The sequence below is a fragment of the Gavialis gangeticus genome, unplaced genomic scaffold (assembly GCF_001723915.1).
Source record: "Gavialis gangeticus isolate Ggan-Ray unplaced genomic scaffold, GavGan_comp1, whole genome shotgun sequence".
Classification (NCBI taxonomy): domain Eukaryota; kingdom Metazoa; phylum Chordata; order Crocodylia; family Gavialidae; genus Gavialis; species Gavialis gangeticus.
In genome coordinates, this window is record NW_017729027.1 from 34,042,608 (window position 1) to 34,066,909 (window position 24,302).

General features: G+C 40.9%; 1 protein-coding gene across 13 annotated transcripts in view; it reads left to right on the forward strand.

Annotated features, from left to right (window-relative positions):
* Nucleotides 1-24,302, forward strand: part of DST (dystonin) — a 569,390-nt gene that overhangs the window by 481,577 nt on the left and 63,511 nt on the right. For all 13 annotated transcript variants that reach the window (XM_019520527.1, XM_019520528.1, XM_019520523.1 and 10 more), the window contains 8 exons: nt 3,132-3,251; nt 3,421-3,528; nt 7,805-8,023; nt 12,418-12,621; nt 17,051-17,282; nt 17,661-17,887; nt 18,684-18,806; nt 19,025-19,126. In XM_019520527.1, the coding sequence (XP_019376072.1) occupies nt 3,132-3,251; nt 3,421-3,528; nt 7,805-8,023; nt 12,418-12,621; nt 17,051-17,282; nt 17,661-17,887; nt 18,684-18,806; nt 19,025-19,126 (1,335 nt within the window). The remainder of the gene's footprint in view (nt 1-3,131; nt 3,252-3,420; nt 3,529-7,804; nt 8,024-12,417; nt 12,622-17,050; nt 17,283-17,660; nt 17,888-18,683; nt 18,807-19,024; nt 19,127-24,302) is intronic.

Genomic DNA, 24,302 nt, shown 5'->3' on the forward strand with positions numbered 1-24,302 from the left:
ATATTCTGAGTGTCCTAGCATTCTAAACCATTCACTCTGAATGGTTTTCTTATCTCATCCAAAACCTTTACATATTAAAAGCTTGATCTCTAGGGGCATGAGGCAGGCAAGGAGTATACATGGCTCTTCAGAAGTAGGTTTTCATCCTTATCTGCCACACTCAGGACACTTCAGAATTTTCCCTTGTTGAGGAAGCCAGAAGGGCAGATGCAGAGCTGGCCATGTTGACTCCAGGAACAACATATTGGAAAGAAGCCAACTGCCTGCCCAAGATAATAGTAACTGGCAGAGAAATGAGAGAGAGACTGAAGTGGGGTAAAAGTGCTAAGTTAGTAGTACCACAAAGGACTGAAAGTGTTTGGTAAAGCATGTGGTTTAATGAGGGGAGGAGGTAGGTGGATTTGGTGGGTGGCACTTTGAAGATGTAAAGTTATATGATGGAATTATTGAAGTCATATTGAGGTAATACTTCACCCACTTCTTGTAACTCACTGGATCAGAATGATCTCAAATGTAGGTTCCTCCTAAATATATGCAGTAGGGTTGGAATGTTGTAGTTGTGATGGTCAAAGGAATATGCAGCAAGTAAGGTTTCTTGGTAATATCTGTTATTGGACCACCTGTATAGTTGAGAGATGTTAGACAAGCTTTTGGGAACAGCCCCCTTCCTTTGGGTAGAAATCTATAGAATTTCCCCAGAGATGAACGCAGCCTTTTGTGTTTTTACCTTCAGCTCGCAATATCTATTTGAGCCTTATTCCACCCTTGTTTCATAGTGGGTGCCATGTACACACAATAGTATCTGTTATGGATGGCACTTTATTCTTTTTTGGATGCTCAGATGACCATATTTGATCACCTATGTGGTCACCTAAGTCCCAAAACTGCCACTGATGCAGCCTGGCATTCTATTCCTGTCCATTTAGCCTTACATATGTAAACGCTGAATTGTGCCCAGATCTGGTCATCCAGGTGTTCAGAAAAGAATAGAATACCACCATGGGATTGCATTCTGTTTTTCTACTAGTTCTGTCAAAGAAGATACTTTCAAAGTGTTAACAAAAGAACTTGTTATTCTGCACATTCAGGGGTCCTCCTTTCCTGACTAAACTAAATAACAAATATTGTAGTTAAATGTGTGAACTTAAACTGAATGGTATAACATGTTGAAATCACAATAGCCTCAGGGTAGTTCAAAGCTCACATGTAGCTCAGTCATCTATAATGGCAATAAAACACTGTCTGAAATTCTGATACATAATGTGCCATTTTTAGTGTTCGTTCTTCAACACACTGTACGTGCAAACTACACCTAGGATCTCAACATGGAAAAGCCATTTCTTCAGCAAAAGGAAATTTGAGACTGAAACAAAAGAGTTGTGCCACAGCATCCAAATGTTTCTCTGTTGTGTTTGCACCATGGATGGTCTTCCATTATGCATGGATTCAGTGCCATATCCATGAATATGCAATGACAAAAAGTCATGTCTCAGTTAATTTGCGGCTCCTTCTAGCACCATCCACCCCCCTTCTTTTTTGGTAGAATCAGATGGATGGATTTCAGAAGAATTAGGACCCCAAAAACCCCGTGCAACTCTAGAGTCATGGCTCGAACACTACTGATGTGTATATTGGCATTAGTACTATAATGCAGGCTGATCCAGAGCATGCAATTCTTTTAGGCAACCACACTATTTAGAACAAACTTACCTTCTCTCACCATAAATGAAAAATGACAGCTAGTGGAAAAAATGTTTGTGCTCTGTTTTATATAACAAACGGATTAAAAAAGATAATAAAAACTGACTCATAGGGGAATAAAATCTCAGGTTTACCTTGTTTTTTGTTATTCATGATTCATAATAAAGCATTAATACATGACAGACATGGCAGGAATAAGACCTTGGTGGCTCTGCAGCTACAGACTCATAAACAGGCAGATCTCATAGCATAAGTGAGGGCAGGTGTGATCCGTGCTAGGACAGAGCTATATGAAGAGATTGGTAGTCACAACACGTGGAACACGTTATGACATAATGCATTTTGACAGGTTTTTAAAACAGCTTGGGATCAGAATGTCAGGTGCTCAGCACTCATGATTGGTGCTGGATTTTCAACTGGTTACACTTACAGTTAAGGGCCTAAACAAAGGCCAGATATAAAATTCTCAGTTTCCACTAGATCCCACTGTGGCTCTCTAGGACAGATTCCAGAGTAAATCAGCATTCAGCATATTGCTTTTCTGATTGCTTCACATCAGAATTGCCAATCAGCCTTTTGTGCCCTAATTGCACCTGTGCCAAAATATAGTGGTAGACTTGGGTTGAAGAGCGAGTATATTCCTGTAGATCTACCGTCATACTTCTACTGGTCTATTGCTACATGTACCTCTTTATATAACTTTTGCTCCCCTCTACACACATATCCCCAACCTCCACTCTCCCTTCATTCTCCCCTCAGAAATTCCCTGAGAAGAGTTTTAAATTATTAAAGTATTAAATCATTCTAAATTAAAATAAACCTTTAGGAGCAAGAAAGGGTGTACTCCAATGCCCAAGGAGCATTTTCCACTCAACCATCGAATTTTTGGATAAAATGCTCTCTATTGAAGTTAGTGGGAGTCTGGGACTGGCTTAAATAAGAGCCATAATTTCATACTAATATTTAATATTGGAGAAACTCAGCTAGATGCAAGGATACTGATAAACATTATAGGTTTATAGTCCTGTTTTCCCCAAGAGGATCACAGTTACGATGATAAAAGCTTTTTAATTATGAAATTGAGACTCATAATATTCAAGGAAAATGTAAATGTGAATTCCTCTTAAAGGAAATCTAAATTCCGCTTTGATCTTAGGATGCCTGGGAGAGACTTGTAGGTTTGAGTAAAGTATGCTAACTTCTGTCTTTTAATGTTGTTGCTTTGTCATGGTTATGAATTAAGCTCATTCTCTTTAAACTTTGCAGTACCGTTTTGAGCTCTATGTTTCATATGTCTAAAAACTTTATACAGAAATGGACTAATAATGTTCTAACAATTCTGTTTCTTTTCTTCATTAAACATTTTTAAACAATCGATTCAGATTCCATATATATATATTTCCGGAATTAATTAATGTCTGCTTATTCAGTTTGATCAAGCAGCTGATGCTGAGTTAGCCTGGATTGAAGAAACAGAAAAGAAACTCATGTCTCTGGGTGATATTAGGCTTGAGCAAGACCAGACTGCTGCTCAGCTCCAAGTTCAAAAGGTAAAGAAATATATTTCCAACTGTCATATGAATTATTGGCCAGTGCTTCTTCTATCTAGAAAATATACTGGCATGATTTAATTTTCAGCCCATCATAGTTCTCTTCAAAAATAGTTTTCACTTTATGTACTCTTTTTTGATTGCTGACAAGGTCTCGTTTTTTTCCAAGGCTTTCACCATGGAGATTTTGAGGCATAAAGATATTATTGATGAACTTGTTGAGTCTGGGGATGAAATTATGAGTACGTGCACTGAAGAGGAGAAACAGACAATGAAGGTAGGATGCTATAACTTACAGATGTCTTGAGGATTAAAAAAATAAAGAAACACTTCCAGCAGGGTATCTTTCCTTTCCCAATCAATTGGGTATCAATTGGAATCAATTTGAAATAACATCTTTTTACCTGAGAAAAGATGTCACTAAAAAGAATGCTCTTCAGGAACAAATTTTCCTTCCTTTCCTTTCCTTGGAGACATTCAGCAAACAAACAAACACCGAGTGTAAGTACTTCATTGTCCTGCATTGATTTGGGCTCTGAATTTTTGTCATCTATCTTTATCCACGTTAAGTAGTACTTAAGGCTGTTTGAATTCTTGGATGAGAAACTTACCAGTCGTCATAAGTGAGCGTAGCAGAATTGATGAGCTATATTCCTTAGCAGTGCAGTGCTGTACTGTTAGGACTCTTATTAGCCTATTAACAGTCATATGCATTTTAGCTAAAACCCAGGTCTCGTTGCTCAGCTGTGTTTGTAGGTGACACAGCAGAGAGATACACAAAGAAGAGCAGAAGTAAGCTGTGGAGCTCCTGGTTGCAGTGCTCTCAGTCCTATGCCCACTGAAGTCAGTTAAGTCTGGAACAGGCCTTCTCTGTAGATGCTGTTAGCTCATTGACATCAGAGGCAGTTTTTATATACTCACCTGCAGGAGGAGTGAGGCTAGGAAGATCTATATAACTCTCTATAAGATCTGGTGTATTCCTTGCTGAACAGTGCTGGGTAAGAATGCAACCCGTTAAACAGATCCCCCACCTTCAGTGTACCTCTTCCTTGTGGAACAGAGCCTCAGTTATTTGGCTATACAGCAGAACCTCTGCAGTTACAAAGAAGTTTGTTGTGCCCTTAAGTGAACCTAAAATAAATATTCAGTCCATTTGAATAAGTGGCCATGAAACTGCAAGAGTATAATTTCATGTTTCTTTTTAAAATATTTGTATTATACTTAGTGAAAAATATCATTTATCTCTGTGTTAGCTTGTGTTTTGTCCTTTGGATAGCATCTCTGTACTTAATTTACACACAAGACATAACATACTAAAGGGTAGCTTGTTCTGCCAAAAAAGGATTCTCTGGTTCACAATCAATGGCTTATTTATAGATCTTGGTTTTTTCAAGGCTAGCATTTATGTTCACTGCCATATATAATGTTTCATAATAATGACAACATGGGCAGTTTTCCCTAGAAAAATGTATGGCTATTGGATATGCTAATTATTTTTATTAGCACAAGCCCAAGTATGGGAGAGTTATAGTTTAGACTATGTACTTTAACTATCGTGTTATTAATACAAATGCAGAACCATTGGTTAATACATGCTAATATGTAAAAGAAATATGTCACCCCCTTCTGATGAATGCTTATAAGCTATAGTCATGTCAGCATGGGCTGTTGTTGCATCAATTCTTATAAACAATGGAGTTTTGTGTATATGCAATGGTACTCTTTGATTTGAAAGTGCCAAGGAAAATCTGCATTCTGCCAGGATTGGTGGTGATAATTCTGTTGATGACAGCCCATTCCCTGATTGAATACTGCACTTTGTCTCAGTACAGGACTGGGAACAATTATGGGTTGGTATATTATATGTTGGTACCAATGTCTTCCAAAGCTGTGCAGATTGATCTCTGCTCCTTTCCTCCCCAGTGGCTACAAAACTGCTTAGGATCTTAGAATCAAAAGTTACTTCCTTTGCGGGCCTGAAAAATTCCCTTGGCACTTGGACTAGACCATCTGCACATGCTCGGAAGCAATCTACTTCAAGCAGCTAGCACATGCGCAGAAGCAGTCTACTTCAAGCAGCTAGGTGCCCAATTTCTCAGCTCAGATATGGGTTCTTATCCAGAGTTATTTCTGTTTTTAACCAAGGATTGTCTAAAGTAACATGTATAAACAATCTCGGAAGCAAGAACAGGAATCAGGTTTCTTTCCTCCCACTTAGTGGACTTAAAGAGCCATGTATCCTCTTCTGGCTCTCCTAACATCATGAATCTTTCATTTTGGCTGCCTGGTGGCCTCACATAAATAGGAAAGGTACAGTGTACACCATGCACAGCCTATTCTGTAGTCTGGTTATTAGGGAAGTCCCTTAGAAAGTAGGTAATCTGGAGTAGGCATTTAAATTTTAGGCACTGCATTACCTAAGTGGAGATGCTTATGAGAATGAGTTGGTGTGTGTCCTTAAAGATTGTGACACTTTTTCCATAATAGCAGAGGTTTAACATAGAGGCACCTGGCTAAAATGGAATTTCTAGTCATGATTTTCATATTTAGAATTCTCCTTCAATTTCAGTTGCAGAAATTAGTCTGCATTTTTCCTTTTAGTATTATTTAGCAGTATTGTTGCTCTGAAGCAACTGCTGCCATGAACCTACCCTAGAAGTGACTGCATCTTAGAGGACACTGAATGCTCATTATTTATAAAGGACAAGATAATATCCTGCCTTTTGGAGGCAATTCGATGGGGGAGGTGGGTAGGGCATAAGTCATATCTTCTTTCTCTGTACTGCTTGTATAGTCCTGAGCAGATTCTATTGACTCATATGCCCTCAGTTCCATTGACTCATATGCCAGTATTTGTCTTATGTGGAAGCCATTGGGGTTAGATAGAAATGTGGAAAAAAGTATGCTGCACTCCTGAAAGTATGTTACAGACTGCTTACTGCAGTGCTTCATAGCAGGACTGCTCAACCTCCCACCCGCAGAGCCATGGTTTTCAGCCCACGAGGAAATTTGGCAGCAGGGGAGCAATGGCAGTTAATACAGCCATCCTTCCATGCTCCCAAATTCCCAAATCCCAAGCCCTGCATGGGAGTTCAGAGCTGGGCCACACCCCTTCCTCCCCTGTGAGGCCAGATAGGGGTTGGGTCAGGGCCAGGCCATTTTCCCTTTTGCCATGAGGCCGGGTCAAGCCCCCTTCCCTCACGGGGCTGGTTTGCCCTCTCCCCCGCTCCACACAACAGAATGGGGCCCCACTGCAGTTGTCCTGGCTGCCAGATTGGGAGCACCAGCCAGATCCAGCCCAAGGACAGACTGGGCACTATCCAAGCAGCCCACCAGGCAACAAACATTGAGCACCACTGCTTTGCAGTGTTCTCTTCCCCCCAGGGTTAGGGTAGCTCCAAGTACAGAGCTGTGGTTGAAAGCAATGGAGGAGCACATAGGATACATTTTTGATTCACCTAGGGGATAATGAAAGTTGAGAATTACTTTTGAGTTAGTAAGTTATTGTCTATGAGTGATTCTGCAACCTCCTCTGGGTCTGTAACAGGGATGGGCAAAGTCCAGCCCACGGGCCAGATCTGGTCAGCAGTGGACTCTATTTCCCAGCTGCCCCTGCACATGGCTAGGTTTGGTCTCCATGGAGACCTCAGGGGTACCTGTGCTGTGAAAGCTCAGGGCTGGGTTGCCATGGAGAGCAGTCTCAGCCACGCTGGCAGATTGTGCAGCAGAACAGAACAAGGGGCTGCTCCAGATCTTGTGGTGGGGGCAGCTTGCCAGGGCTCTGGGGTGGGGCACACAGGCAAGGGATTGCAGCTCTGCCCCTGGGCTCACATCTGGGCATGTGCCCCTGCCCAGAGTGTGCAGGCTACAGATTGTGGCTCTGCTGTAGCTCCGGAGCAAGCTGCCCCATCACAAGATCCCAGTGGTTCTGGAGCAGCCCCTTGCTCTACTGTGCCACACTCTAAGCAGGGCTGAGGCTGATCTCCCTGGCAACCACAGCTTTGAACTTTTACAGGGCAGGTGCAACTGGGTTCTCCACAGAAAGCAGCCCCAGCCATGTGAGCAGGGACTGCTGGGAAATGGAGACCGGCTGCTGGCTGGATCGGCCATTTTGCCCAAAGCTTGTCTGTAAGCACCCCCATTGGGATAGGATCACTTTCCAAAGTGCAGACATTTCATTGTGCACCCGTAAGTGGGTAATAGAATTGCTCCTAAACTTTAGCTGTGTAAGTCAGTCTCAAGATACACTTAGGTCATTCACTAGGTGAAATTAGAATTTCCATAGTTTGTAACTTTGTCCTCTCTCTTGTAATTGCAGTATTCAAACATTACTGATGACGTTGAAAGTTGCGTGTCAAATTCTGATAACTTTTCTGTGTGCATTGACTCCATTGACATTAGGAGTTCTCCATTTACACTCATGTTACTAAGAACAGATTTTGCACAGGTTGTAATAAAATATCTTAAGATGCTTAGATACCTGGGTAATAGGCATATTGTAAATACCTAGGAGACAGAAAATGCTAATATTTCTTGTTAATGTTGTTTTATAGAAGAAACTGGAAAGCCTCGTACAGAAATATGATACAGTCTATCAAATGAACTCTGAGAGGAACCTCCAGCTGGAACGTGCTCAGTCTCTGGTTAACCAGTTCTGGGAGACTTATGAGGAGCTTTGGCCATGGTTAACTGAAATAGAAATGGTCATTTTGCAGCTTCCTGCTCCAGCTCTTGAATATGAAACTTTAAAGCTACAGCAAGAAGAGCATCGGGTAAGTATGCTGCCATTTTATAAAATAAAACTTACAGAAACAGTCAACTGCAATGCAAAAACCTTAGGTCTAATTGTGCAATTATGAGACGCAAACACTCTGATTCCATGCCATTGTCAACTATTATAGAAAGGTTTTCCTTCACAGTAGCAATCCAAACTGTGTGAGGTTTGTTTACATGCTTTTACTGTTTCCCCGAACTGTGTGTTAAAACAAGGATGTTCAGAAAAAAAAATGAAACTTGACAACACAAGAAAGAAAGAAATGTGTCATCATCATAGCAGATGTAGGGCACACAAGAGTTAAGAGCAGAGAAGCACACTTGAAAAGTTCACATAGATGTCAGTGTTAGAACAAACCAAGACCATAAACAGATACAAACAGAGCTAGGAAACTATGGGCAAGGAACAGAAAGGAGAAATCTTGACTATTAAAAGAAGCAGAGCTCCTCCTTTGTGCCAAGCTACCAGCCTGATTGAACACTAATGGAGTTACCCCATTTTCTGAATGCTGTTTATGTAACCATGGTTCGTTTTAAGCTGTTTACTGAGAATGGATAGCCTTCTCATAATATTACAAGATGCTGTTGAAGTCTAATTAATAATACTAGTAAAGGGCTGCATGTAAAATATAAGAACATTTTATGTACTTATATAAATGTAGATTTTTTGTTGCTGTATTGGGAACTAATCTGATTGCTGGTGATTCAGGAAAATAATCAGATAATTAGATTTTCGCATTACAGAAAAAGAAAGTGAGAGAGAGCTAGGCCTACAGTGCTTTGGTACAGTTGATGCAGTAGGTCATTTCTACTGCTGAATAAGTTTGCTAACATTAGAAAGGAAACCAAGCTGAATGATAAAATTATAAAAATGAATACTGCGTTTCAGGTGGACTGAGTTCTATTAGAGGTGTTTGCATGCAAGCTAAATTGCATTTGGGATAACATATATCATGTTTTGCATTATCTACTCAATGTGCATATCACTTTCAACAGAGTATTTATAGGTAATGGATAATTGGCCTTAATTCCATCAATTTAAAGCTTAAGTACTCAATATTTTGTTTTCTTTGAGACTTAGTTAATGAAGATGCAGAGATGATACACACTGCATGATAAGCATTGGCTTTGCCCAGTTATTGTCAAACTAGGTATTCTCCTGAGGAACAAACATTCCCTATTAAGAGATTAAGACTGAATAAACTTCATGATCTTTACAGAATATCTTGATTAGTTATCAGGAGCCAAATAGTTGTTGTTTTACTTGCAAGCAATGTGATTTACAATTTGCCTCATTGACTTCAGTTGTTCTATTTGCAAAAGAGACCCTACATGTGCATTTTCATTAGGTCATGCCATTAGCTGAAGATTGGTTTGTTTAGTCAGACAACTTTGACAAATAAGTAATGTAATCTAAAATTCTGATTGACTGGAGTTGTTGCCCAAATAAGTTTATAATGGGAAAAACATCACGCTATTTTAGCTCTGTTGTGGTCGTATTTGAGACAGATTTGAAAGTTAATTTAGTTTTCTGTGCTCTATTTTATTTTTTTGATATTCTGTTTAAATGTTGCTAGTTTTGCTAGTTATGACCTGCATTTAGGACAGTATAGCTGAAGTTCACTCCTAATCTCATCCCAAGGCCTCTCTGTACCACTGGAATGAGACCTGAGTAATGTGGTATGATCTTCCTCCCTGCATATACAATATCCATATAACTAAAATAAATTATTTTATAAAAACCCTTTTACACATTTTTCCTTGTTTGACTCTATTGCATATGCACTTATCTACTACTGTTTTTTTCCTAACACCATGACTTGCTGCAGCTGATTGAAAAGGAACTTTGATTACATGATTAAGTTTAATGGAACTGCTGTTACTGTCAGTCAGTTCCAGTTACTCAGGATCCACTGACAGCCAAAACCAGAATTGTTTTTGTACATAGTCAGCCAGAAGTTCAGAGATGTCTTTGAATGGTCTAAACTTTTGAGGATCCCAACCAAAAACATCTAATTTCCACACTATTTCCTTCCCCTCTCATTAGACTAGCTTTCATTGCCACATTGTCGTCTTGGGAGACAAGGCTTGGTGAGCTCCTTCACAGCTTTACATTCCTTTCCAGGGAGAGCTAGGGAGGCCTAATCCAGTATCAGTGTCTCCTTCTGGGGAGGATGATAAATGAAGAGCTGAGGCTCAGGAATCCCACTCCTGGATTCTCATGGTCCATTTTGCAGTGTAATAGACTCAGGAATAGAAGCAGAGTTTTTCACAGCTGTTCACAATGTGCTCTGGACTGTAACACCAGAATGGATTTTAGTATCTAAGGCTATGGACATGCGTTGCATTAGTGGTGCTATATATACTGTTATGGCAAATAAAGCAAGTGTCTACATATTCAGGCTATTTTTAATGCTACAGAGTGTAGGATCCAGCACAAAAAGCTCTTATTTAAAACAGGAACTTCTCTGTAGCAATAGGTTTTTTAGCAGCACGTGTAACACATAGGCAGTTCCAGGTATGCTACAGGCGGTTTACTGGACCCCCAACTTCTCGTAGTGCTCTACTCTCTCCCTGACCTTCAAGAAGGAGGGCGGGGAGAGTAGCTGGCTCCCTGACAGCCTTGGGGGAGCAGAGCTGCAGCTCTGCGTGCTGCGGTTGGTACTGAGAATCTTGCCACCCTTGTTAGCTTGGCACTGGAGCCCCAGCAGCAGCACTAGAGAAGCTGCTGCTGTTTTTGGGACACCAGTGCCAATCTAGGGGTATTCTCAGTAACAGCCTCAGCAAGCAGAGCTGCAGGTCTGCTCCTCAGAAGCTGTTAGGGAGCCAGCTAGTTGTGTGGCTGCTGTCTTTGCTGCTCTCCTGAGGAGGGTGGGGAGCTGGGAGGCTGACAACCTGTCCAGTCCCTCTTGTCTGGTCGAGAAGACAGGCTGTCAGTGACTAGTTTCACTGACAGGCTGCAATGAGGGTGGGAGAAATGAAGATAAGGAGTGAAGCTCAAGCAGTGTAGACAGAAGTGACAATTTTCACTTGATCTGGCCACAGAAAGCAGTCCCCTGACAAACACTTCAGCACCATCTAGGAAGCCCCAAGAACCAGCTCCCTCTGCTACCCTTCCCCCTCCCATTATGAAAAGAGGGAGCCCTGGCAGAGAGCCCTGGCCATTGCCATGGGAACCTGTCTGGATTCCCCTCCCCCCTGGAACTAACAGTGAACTTCTGTCTGGTCTGGGGTAACATTGTAACTCACTTTGCAAAAATAGTTCTGAGTTACAGCTGGGAGCTGCACTTCTGTCTGCACCCCTTTTCACCCTCTGACTGGAGAGAATGTGCTTCTCATGACTTTGTAGTCCTCTCCCCAGGGGGTTCAAAAAGTTCCTATTCCCAAAGCTCTCTAATTTTTGTGGCACTACAAATAAGTATGTGTCCGCAGTCATCAGTGGGGCTCGATTAGGGGTTACTAGGATTCATTTCATCAGAAGGGAGACTGTCACCAGAATGCTCAGTCTAATTGGTTTGGGAATAAGTGAATTGTCAGGGAGGGTAAAAGCTAATACAGTTGGGGAAACAGCATCTCACAAAAAACTATTCTCCCAATGTCCTGAAGATTTCCTGATGCAAGAAAAAACATAGGAATCAGGAAAGCAGAGGGTCTGCTCTCACAAAATTCCTGAAAGATTTTCATCAGTTGTTTGGTTGGGGTTTTTTGAGAGAGAGGCCAGGGATGGCTAAAATGTCACTGTCAAAAATATAGTATGTATAGGTAGGAGCATGGTCTTGTGGTTACAGCAAAGAAATGGAGATGTAGATACAGGATTCTAGTCCTCTGTCTCTCACTTCATCCTTTAACCTTTCTGAACATCACCTTTCCACTTTGTCAGTCAAGGACAAACTTCTGATATGAATATACTGTTAATATAGAACTCCGAGCTTTTTTAATGGAAAACACTTGAGTTAATGGTAAACAGTAGCATAAATCTCAAGATCTGATCTATTATATGAAAAGCACATATACAGCATTTTTATGCCAGTATCTGTAATATTATTGTCATTGTAAATGCTATGGATTCCAAAAGGACGTGGAGGATCAGTTGCCAGTATCATATGCATATTTATCATCAGAGATGTAATAATATGTTCCACGTTACGTAGTTCAGAGTTTTTCACTATAACTATATATGTGACATTTCATGACTGCATAGCGATTCAGTATTGGAAAGAGAACCATCACTGGTGTGCCAGTGATTGACTATATTTGATGTGGTTTGTGCTGTACGTTAGGGTGAAGAGTATCTGTTTGGAATTCCTTGCCAGCTGGATGTGTTAGAAGTGCAGACAGCTGTAATGTAATGGTGTAAGCTCAAGAAACTGATAAGTTGTTTGGTTTGTTATAGCAACTGCGTGAGCTGATTGCCGAACACAAACCTCATATAGATAAGATGAACAAAACTGGGCCTCAGTTATTGGAGCTAAGCCCAGGAGAAGGTTTTTCTATCCAAGAGAAATATGTGGCAGCCGACACCCTTTACAGTAAAATTAAAGAAGATGTCAAAAAGCGAGCACTGGTCCTGGATGAAGCTATTTCTCAGTGTACTCAGGTATCAATTTTGAAATGTACTTGGGTTCGTTCTAATAGAAAAGTATACCAAAATATATATACAAAGGCATTATCATCTTATGTCTGTATTTTAAGCCTAAACTGCAAGTTTATCTAGAATTTACTTAACTAAATGAATGCTCATGTCATTGTTTATGGCATTGATTTCCTATTCATTACAGAGTTATGATTATATATCTATTGGTGCATATCATACTATGCTGTTCTTGAAAAATATTATTGCTGCAGAACATATACTTTTGAAGTCATATCAGGAATATCTTTGCCTAAAATTTAGGCCTTTCATTTTCTCTTCGTATCTGGATAAATATTTTTTCTTACCAGAATGTTCCTAATCCATGTTGCCCCGTTTACATAAGTATTTTAGCAGCGGCAATAAGTAGGGGGTGCACGTGCACCCCCTGACCAGCCGCACTCGCCGCTTAGGCAGTGGGCAGGGGGGCAGGCGGGAGCACCAGTGCCCCCCGTGCAAGTGCTAGTCAATCACTGCAGCCACTCCTGGAAGCGGCAACAGCGATCGGCCACAGTGATCAGCCATCGCAGCATTGGCCGTGAGGGCAGCAAGATTGGTCAGCAGGATCAGACATGGCCGTCGGCGGGATTGGCTGCAGGGGGAGACCCCTGCCTCAGTTGGTGAGACTGGTCTCAGGAGGGGCACGTGCCTCACCTGACTAAGGCAGCACCAGTCACCCATGGTATTTAGAACTCAGAAACATCAGTTGCAAACACAGGCTTCCACCATTGGAACTGAAGGAGAGAATTGTTATTAGCTGTCAGTAATGCTAGGGTTTACTTCTCTCTCCTAGAGTAGCCAACAAAGAGAGAACACTTGTACATGTATGCAAACTACCAGTGTTAGATAATCAGCACTGTAAAATATTCAGATTGTTCAGTGTTGTAAAATATTCAGATTCACTGATTTCAGATTTCATTTGAAACTTAAAATTCCAATCGAATTTGTTAAATAGTTTATCTGAGGCTTACGAGCTTTTGAGGTGAAGTTCAGTTGCATATCACTGTGTGTCAAATCCTTGAGAAATTTGTGGATTTTGCATGGTTTCATTGCTAAACTCAGCAAAATTCTGCATATTCTACTGGGTTTGCCTCAAACTCCTATTTGAAACAAAGCTCCATGTGCATAAATTTGTACAGAAACCAGGATAAAACTATCAAATTTCATACATCTTTGCTTACAGCAGTTTCTCCTTGCTTCTCGTTCATGATGGAACAAATAATATTACTGATAACTTCTACAGATTTGTAATACTTTCCTAAATGCTTTTATAAGCTATGTACTGTTAAATTCTCAAGACTGTGCTATTTCTTTAAGGAAGCTATGGTTTCTTATGGTCATATTTGTATTGGGCCAACTTTATAGTTGGGATAGAATTAGACAAGCTTTTGAATGCCAAACATTCTTGATCAAGTTTGAGCAGTGAGACATAGCAGAATAAATAAAAACAAATCTCAGATGAAGAGGAAGGGGAAAAATCCCAGAAATATCAGACAAACAATTAGTAGAAGAAAAGAAACTGGTTACGGGGAGAACAAGAGCTGGCAAAAGAGAGGAAGGTTTTTTTCACCTTTCGTGTGTGGGGAGAATTCAGGGATCAGGAAGGTTATAATGAGCTATAAAGCCAATATCAGTGTTAAGTCCTTGGTTCTTAGTACCCAGGCAGCTTATGAATTTTTGTTCCAAAGTTTACTTCTAAAGGTGTTGGGTAGATCAGCAGTTCTCAGCCGGGAGTCCATGGCCCCCTGGGGGAACGTGCACAGGTTTCAGGGGATCCGCTCAGCCCAGCATGGCCTGGCATGGGGAGAAGCCTCCTTGGCCCCCCAGGCCTGAGGCTAGTCCCAAGGGAGGAGCAGGAACAGGCCCTCCCTGCCTGGCCTGGGCTGACCCCACAGCCTCCAGCTTGTGGACAATGCTGCAGGCAGGTGGGGCGAAACTTTGTGCTGCTGCTGCTCAGGTGAATGGGGCCCTGGGGCACCCTGCTGCCAAACCTTGCCTCATGCACCTGGGGTGAGGCAAAGGAGCCAGGCAGTTGTTGTGACACAGGTGGGCTGTGGAGTTTTTAGAACTTGCTAGGGAGGGCCTTAGGAAGAAAAAGGTGGAGACCCCTGGGATAGATTTCCCTTGAATACAAGGACAGTGAGGTCAGAAAGGGAGTGGTTGTTCGGTGAGAAATGTGTTTATAATGTGTGACTCTGTTCTTCATATTTTAAATACATTTCTTTTGGATCACTCACTATGTTGGTTCTTCATATGGTGCTACCCCTCTTTGCTTTTTCCCTGTGTTTGTTTCAGTCACAGCTAGCTCAGTGTTTAGGAGGCTGATAACAGCCAATAACACTGTTTAGCCAATGATTATGCTGGCCTTTTCATCATTCTACATCAGTCAGGTTATATATTAGGATTAGGATAGATTCACATTTAGGGGTGAACCGGTAAAGATTTTCTTGGCCAATACCGATAGCTAGTTATTAAGAAACTGTATCAGTCAATGCAATCTGATAACTGATTTACTCTGGTTAAATCAGTGGGGTGGGGAGCAGGATGGAGCCACGTGCAGCTCATCCAGGGGATGTAGCGGGGAGGTGCCTCCCCGCTACTGCATGTATCCCCCAGGGGATGCATGGGGAGGGGGCATATACCCCACCAGATCTGTGTGCAGAATGGATGCACACTCAGGACTCTCCACTCTGTTGCCTTTCCCTCGGGAGCCTTGTGCTTGCCACGCGCCTCCCTGCTCTCCTGACAGCAGTGGGGGTGGTGAGTTGTGCCTCCCACTGCCAGGCAGGCAGAGGGCATGTAGCCAGTGTGGGGCTCCCAGGGCAAAGGCAACAGAGCAGAGAGCCCCCTTCCCTTTCATAGACTTACCTGGTCTGCATTCTGCCTAGCTGTACTTCTGGCCGTGTGTATGCATGCAGCCATACACATGCACGTAGTTCCCCCTGCATCTTGCTTCTGGCAGCCCCAAGCAGGATCCCTTGCAGCTAGAATGCTGCCTTCCTGCAAGGGGAAACCTGTTTCCCAAGGGAACCCAGGCATTCAGGGGCCCTAGGCCCATGGGGGAGAGGGAACCTAGGTATCCAGGGACCTGGCCAAAAAGCATAATTATCGGTAAGCATTATCAGCTAGCTACAACAGCCAAAAAAACCCCGTAGTCAATAAGGTAAATTTCCCTTTTATCAGTGCCAATCCTATAGACAACTAATATATCAGTGCACCTCTAATCACTTTCCTTTGTGACATATATAGCATTATCAGTATATGGAAAAGCTGCTTAAATATTTTTAAAGTATTTTAATGTTTAATTGATATAAGTTAATCTAAATGTATGTACAAACGTAAGAGACCTGAAGTATAATTTAGTTATGCATAATTCTTTTCTCTCTGAGGTATCCCAGAGTATGTTATCCTCATCATACATGATGGAAATGTAAGCATTTGCTTACACAGTTCTAAAAGTATCATTATTTAATTCTCCAATTTTTAAAGTACATTCAGTTACTTTACATATGCAAAGTAGCCCCTCTCATACTGTTCTTTACAGATAGGGAAGGGGCGCACAGTGCCAGAATAAAGAGACCTAAATACAATACTTATTCCATTGCCTTTTAACACATGTGCCGCAGACACAGGATATTCACACATCCTCTAATTCAGATCCTGTGGTTAAAAAGCTCAGTCCCAAAGTTTATTATGAAGTAATATAAAGTGAATTTACCATAGAAATGAGAAACAATACTTTTGTTAGGTCTCTGTGTGGGTTTCAATGAAAGGGTTTTGCTCTTTTGTTTATTTCAAACACCCATTTTCTCCCAAGCTCCCATGTTAGAAACTGCTGCTAGAAGATATCTTGACTCTCAGTCCCACCACTCAGTTAATTACTATAGCCTCAGTCAATTATTTGATGCATTGGGTAATTAATTACCTGATACATCAAACCCTTATCAGTGTATTTGTGCACAACGCACTATGAAACACATGGTCACAGTATGAAACTTTTATGTCTATATATAAATGTAAAACAATATAAAGCCTGGTGTTTAATAGGAGGATTATATATGCATCTCAAAATGTGAAGGTGGTTAGGTTATCCAGAAGGACCGAACCCAAACTCTAGGTCCGTTGTCACGAACCTTTACTGCCTGAGGTAAAGACCTGATTTCTTAGCTGAGAGGCAGTGTCAGAAATCTCTCAATACAGTTCAGGTACCACCAGACGGAGACAGCCTGATGATGTTTATGAAGGTTAAATATAAACTAGAGATGTTTAATCTGTTGATTTATCAGTATCTTTCTATGGAATAAACTCTTCAAATTTGAATATTTTTTATTATTTTTCCTTTCCTCTGACTTCCCTGTCTATATCTTCCTCTTTTCTCTCTCCTTTATCCCCACAGTTTCATGACAAGATAGATTCAAACCTTGAGAGCCTGAAACGCATAGTTGAACGTCTGAGGCAACCTCCTGCCATCTCAGCTGAGGTGGAGAAAATTAAAGAACAGATCAGTGAAAATAAGAATGTGTCAGTAGACCTGGAAAAACTACAGCCAGTGTATGAGACACTCAAACAACGTGGAGAGGAAATGATTGCTCGCTCAGAGGGAGCTGATAAGGATATATCTGCCAAAGGTAATAGGTTATCTGACAGAGAAAATTCCTTTGTAGTTGAAATAAACTAAACTAAAGTATTGAGCGTCTTCATTTTCTAGTTGCTAGTGAGCACACCTGGAATTTGTTATTGTAGATTGTGGCCTAGAAGTTTAAAAAAGTGACCGTCTTCCTTTATGATGTAGTGTCATAACTTTAGCCTTCCTTTAAAAAAAAAGGTTTACTTATTTCTTATTGTTCTTCAGGTGTTGTAAAGGGCTAAGTTCAGAAGTTGAATTAAAAAGCAAGTTGGATTTCTCCAGAAGGAGTGTGTGCATGTGATAGTTTTCTGATCTCATTATCAGGGTGTTTATAGGCATTGGTTGCCCCCATAATAATCAAGTCCATTTGCCTATTTAGCTGTTAAAGATAAACTGGACCAAATGGTCTTCATCTGGGAGGACATCCAGACCTTGACTGAGCAAAGGGAGGCCAAGTTGTTGGATGTGATGGAACTGGCTGAGAAGTTCTGGTGTGATCACATGTCCCTTGTAGCCACTATTAAAGATACTCAAGATTTCATTCGAGAACTGGAGGGACCTGGGGTTGACCCTTCTGTAGTCAAACAGCAACAAGAAGCTGCAGAGGTCAGTAGCAAGTAATTTAGTAGGCTTAAAAAAGTGGGGTTTCTTTTCGATATACTGAGAAGAGATAAGATTTTGTACACAATTACCATGCAATACCAAAAGAGATTTTTTTTTCTGTAACCAACAGGATATTTACATAGAATTTTTCTGTAAAAGTACTTCAGGATGTTATGGTAAATAATATATACCTACCTTTATTTTTGCTTTATATTCATTGTGTACATCAATATATGTCTGTCTAGATACTTATATGTATCACTGGTTTCATATGTATGTGTACCTTTGTATGTATGAGTGCCTGTGTATGTGCATATGACATATATGTATAACTGAAATTGGAGTAAGTCAAAAAAAATTGTGGATTCCATGAACACATTTAAACAAAAGGCTTAGTCTAAGCCTGAAATCAGTCACGCTGATTATAACGTAACAATTTAGAAGTAGAAATAGTGACCCCTGACAAAAATTCTGGTTGAAGTAGCATAAATCATTATAGTCTTCTAGGCTGTTTTTTTCGGGGGGGAGGTGTTACTTTTCTACAAAGTAACTTATTCTTTATAACCTCACTTGTAATTTACAATAAGGTTTTTTTTTGCAATGACCTTTTGATTTCTAAGTTTTACTTCAGGGTCAGTGATCTTTCCCAGAGAGAGAAAGAAGCAGAGAAATGACATGTCAACAGTGTAATGGAAATGAAAATCTGGGTTTCTGATGTTCTGTCTTAAACAAACTGTACCTGCATTCTGGAGTGTTAAAATTTATCAGTATTAATGATGTATTATTTTCCTTTTTTTAGGCTATCAGAGAAGAAATTGATGGATTGCAAGAAGAACTAGATACAGTTGTAATTCTTGGCTCTGAACTAATTGCTGCTTGTGGAGAACCTGACAAACCCATTGTCAATAAGAGTATAGATGAGGTATGAGAAATGTAAATATTTAAGGCTGATGTATTATAATGTACTTTAACTATAGAATGTATCCTTCACAAAAATAATTTGCAATGATATAAATTAAAGATTTTGGTCCAGAGTTCTTTACAAGGTGAAGTGAACAATAAAATTGTGATTATTGAGAGCAGATTTTGATCCTGAAATACCTGAATTATGATTGAAATATTTAATCATTTAAACTGCAGCTGAATTCTGCATGGGATACTGTAAACAAAGCATGGAAAGAACGGGTCGACAAACTTGATGAAGCCATGCAAGCAGCTGTTCAGTACCAAGATGGGCTTCAGGTAAGCTGGTTATGATATACCTAACAAATCTTGAGTAGGAAATTTTTTTGTCTCAGCAAAACAATATATTATTAGGTAGCTGTTATGAAATGTTATCCTGGTTTGAATTTTCTTCAATGTGTCTATGTTTTCCCAGATGTTATGTTTAACAGAATACATATATTGAATAACTTTCTTTGTCGGATTGTTTACATGTCACAGTGGGTATAGATTTCGAGTTATAGTTTCATTATAGTATTCAAGTCAAAATCTATGTGTTACCAACACCTACTTCACTGGGAAAATCACAAGAAAGACATTGTAGAAGCATCCAAGATCAGGGGACTGGCACCAATTAGATCTAATCCACCCATAGGAAAAGTGGTGAAAGGGCTCAATAACCCCCTTGGCTCAATAGGGAACTCATGGGCATCCTACATCTAAAAAAAGAGGCTTATTATAAAGGATGAAAGACAGGAAACACCACTAAGGAGGAGTATTCTGCACTGGTCTACACCTGCAGGGAGAGAACTAGGGAAGCCAAAGCTGCAACTGAACTCCACCTGGCTACACGAATCAGGAAAAATACAAAGTCCTTCTTCAGATATGTGGGGAGTCGAAAATAAAACAAGGGCAACACTGGACCCCTGCCAAACCAGTTGGGGCTGCAGACTACCAACACCCAGGAAAAAGCCAATCTGCTTAATGATTACTTTGTGTCAGTTTTTAACCAGCCCAGAGGGACCACCCTGCTTAACATGATGCAGGATGACCAGGTTAAGAATGTATATATGCCCACCATTGGCATGGATCTTGTGAGGGAGCATCTTGAGAGGCTGGACCCCCACAAGTCAACTGGTCTGAATAGATTGCACCCAAGAGTGCTAAAGGAACTAGCAGACATCATTGCGCAGCCACTGGTAAGGATATTCGAGAACTCGTGACACTCGGGCAAAGTACCTAAAGATTGGAAGAGGGCTAGTGTGGTACCTATCTTAAAGATAGGGAGGAAAGAAGACCCGGGAAACTACAGGTCAGTCATTTGGATCTCAATCCCTGGGAAGATCTTGGAAAAAATTATCAAAGAAACCATTCTTGACAGGCTAACAGAAGTCAACATTCTGAGGGATAGCCAGGATGGATTTGTTGTGGGTAGGTCTTACCTGACCAATCTCATTTCCTTCTGTGACCAGGTGACATATCACCTGAACAAAAGGGAAGAGATTGATATAATATATTTGGACTTTAAAAAAGTCTTTGACCTGGTGTCCCATGATGTCCTCATGGAAAAAATGGGCAATTGCAGCCTCGACTACTCCACAGTCTGATGGCTGGGGAACTGACTCCAAGGTCATACTCAAAGAGTAGTAACTGATGGAACCAAATCAACATGGCACTCAGTGACTAGTGGTGTTCTCCAAGGCTCCATTCTCAGACCTGTACTCTTTTTAATGTCTTCATAAACTATCTGGACACTGGTGTCAGAAGTGGACTGGCTAAGTTCGCTGATGACGCCAAACTTCGGGGAAGAGTAAGCACACTTGAGGATAGTCTGGTGATCCAGGCTGACCATAATAGGCTTGCAAGGTGGGCAGATAAAAACCTGATGGTATTCAATACGGAGAAATGCAAGGTGCTTCACCTCAGGGGAAAAAAACCCGCTTCACACTTATAGGCTCAGCAATGCTATATGTGCTAGCACCATGACTGTAAGAGTCTTGGGGGTCATGATTAACCAGAAAATGAACATGAGCCACCAATATAATACTGTAGCTGGCAAAGCAAACAAAACTCTGGCTTGCATCTACTGATGCTTCTCAAGCAAGACCCAGAATATCATCCTCCCACTGTACTCAGCCTTGGTGAGGCCACAGCTGGAGTATTGCATCCAGTTCTGGGCTCCACAATTCAGGAAGGATGTGGAGAAGCTTGAAAGAGTCCAGAGGAGAGCCACACTCTTAATTAAAGGGCAAGAGAACATGTCTCATGAAGAGAGGCTGTGAGCTATGGGACTCTTCAGCCTGGAAAAGCGCAGACCCAGTGGTGACTTGGTGGTAGCCTATAAGTACATAAGGGGTGTGCATCAGGAACTGGGGGAATGCTTGTTCACCAGAGCACTCCAAAGTATGACAAGGTCCAATGGTCACAAACTCCTGCAAGACCATTTTACGCTGGAAATAAGGAAAAACTTCTTTACTGTCTGAGCCCCCAGAGACTTCTCCCAGAGGTGGTACAAGCACCTACCCTAGCCACTTCTAAGAAACATTTCAACACTTATCTTGCTGGGATCCTTTGACCCCAGCTGACTTCCTGCCCCTTGGGCAGGGGGCTGGACCCGATGATCTTACGAGGTCCCTTCCAGCCCTAATGTCTATGAAATCTATGTATAATACTGACCAGGTGTAAGCACCTGAAAGAAATCTTGCATATGAGATTTTATCATAATGCTGACTGTGACACTGACCACACCTTAGTCTGCTGGAAAGTCAGAATCAATGTCAAAAAGATCCACCATATCAAAACTACCAGTCACCCTCAGACATCAGCCAAACTAAAGAAATAGAAAAATGCAGACTATTCAATGAAGAAGTTGTGAATGCAATTTTACCTAACAACTTGGCCACTGAGGCTTGGGAAAGCTTAAAAAGCAACATGTACAATGCTGTTATAACCGCGCTTGGCAAAAAATACAAGAAAAATGGAGACTGGTTTGAAGAACACTCTGAAACCCTTCTACCACTAGTTGTGAACAAAAGGACAGTGCTAACCAACTATAAGAAATCTTCCAACACCATAACTGTCGAAAATCTGAGAAAGGCTCAAAAAGAAATGCAGAAGGAGGCTAAGAGGTGTGCCCAAGATTTTTGGCTTAAACTCTGTGGTGATATTCAGAAAGCAGTTGACATAGATGATAGTTGTGTAATGTACAAAAGCATCAAATGAACAGCTGGTCCAGTCAAGAAGAAAACAACGCCACTGAAAGATTTAAGTGGAAATGTCATTACTGATAAACAACTTCTGTTGCATTAAGCATTATGGAATTATGAACCCCAATTAGACTGAAATCAAACATGAAGAGCTGAAAAGATTAGCATAGTTCAACCTTATGATGAATTTATACAATGAGCATACATTAGAAGATTTGCAGAAAGAAATTAAATCAATTCCTGGGAACAAGGCATCTAGCAATGACTGCTTGCCTGCTGAAATCTATAAATGTGCCAATGACAAATGACTTCGAAATCTTCATGAAGTTATACTGCTCTATTGGAAAGAGGATGTGGTACCACAAGATTTCAAAGATGCTTGGTTTGTACAATTATACAAAAAAAAGGGGATAGAAGCAACCGTGACAACTATAGAAGTATCTCCCTGTTGAACATTGTCGGAAGAATTGTCACTTGCATCATGCTCCCCAGACTGCAGTCTCTAGGTAAAATAATCTGTCCTGAAAGTCAATGCAGTCTTTGCTCAAGATGTTCCACCATTAATATATTTTTAACTCAAACAACTGCAAGAGAAGTTTAGAGAAAAATGAGTGCCACTGTACCTACCCTTCATTGATCTGATGAAGGCCTTTGATACAGTCAACAGATAGGGCCTTTTTATTGTTCTGAAGAAACTGGGTCACCCCCCCCAAACTGTTGAACATCATTCACTCATTACATCAAGTTATGAAGGCAACTGTAGTGTATGAAAACAAAGAATCAAATTCCTTTGGCATCAACAGTGGAGTGATACAGGAGTGTATCTTAGCTCCCCCCTGCTTTTTAACATCTACTTTTCATTCCTGTTTCTTCATGCATTCAAGGTCATCTGTGATGATATTTATCTTTGAACAGATCAGATGGAGGCTTGTTCAACATCACAAGGTTTAGAGTGAAAACAAAGGTGCAAGAACTGATTCTGAGAGATTTCCTGTTTGCAGATGATGTGGCTTTGGTTGCCAGCAGTGAATCTTCCCTGTAAAATCTCGTCTTCAGATTTTCTGAGTCCTGCAAGAGCTTCAGGATGGCAATTAGTTTAAAAAAGACTGTGATCATGTACCGGGGGGGGAAGAACCAATCCCTGGCATCACTCTGGAGGGTAAATTTCTTGGTGTCATTGAGTTTTTGCTACTTGAATTCTAAGATCAGCAGAAATCTTGGCCTTCAGACTGAGCTGACTAACAGAATCAGAAAAGCAGCTAAGAATTTTGGGTAATTACAGAAGTTTACATGGAATAACAGCAAACTGTCAGCTAAAGGTGAAGATACAAATCTATGAGACTTATATGCTGCCTTCCCTGCTTTATGGTTTAGAAATGTGGACTACATATGCTAGGCATATCAAGAGACTGAACAGCTTCCATATGTGATGTGTATATAAGATCCTGAAATAAAGTGGGAAGATGAAATACCAAACACAGGGGTATTGGAACACACAGGACTGACATACCTAGAAACCACTGTCAAGAAGAAATTGACTTGCAATGGATCAGCCATGTCAGGGGAATGGGAGAAGACCGTAACCCCAAGAATATTTTGTATAGTGAGATTTAAGATGGCTCCAGAAATTGTGGCCACCTTCTATGACACAATGTGCAAAAATTATATGAAGTCATTCAACATCAGTGTAGAAAGCTGGGAGGGGTGCGCAGAACCCTGTTCAATATGGAGGGAACATCTGGCACTGGGTGTAGCTCAACGTATGAAGAAGCTTTGATCCAGAGGATGGAAGCAAAGTGAGAAGGAAGAAAGCAGCATGCTGTATATTTGTACTCAAACGTAGACAACGTATGGATCTGTGAAACGTGTAACAAGCTGTGTCACTCTCAAATTGGGCTGGCCAGCCACAGACAGATTCATCAGGCATCTGACTAGACCTCTTACATGTACATGTATGATCCAGTGGATTAATGCTTTTCTACTATAGTTTCATTGTTTATTATTAGAGAGAGCAGATTTCCTTTTATTTGTTACCACACAATTTGCATGGTATTTCTGTTAAAAGATAACATTCCATTGTGATTTTCAAGACTTGAGACAACATGTGTGTTGATCCCACGTCACAATGTTTACGTGATCTAAAAGGATGAAAAAAAATAGAATAAGCTGAATCCCCAGCACTGCAGTATTTCTGTGAGGGAAGACAAACTCAAAGAACCGGATTAAGGGCAATAAGTCCTTCTTTAAATACATAGGGGGTAAAAAGAAGG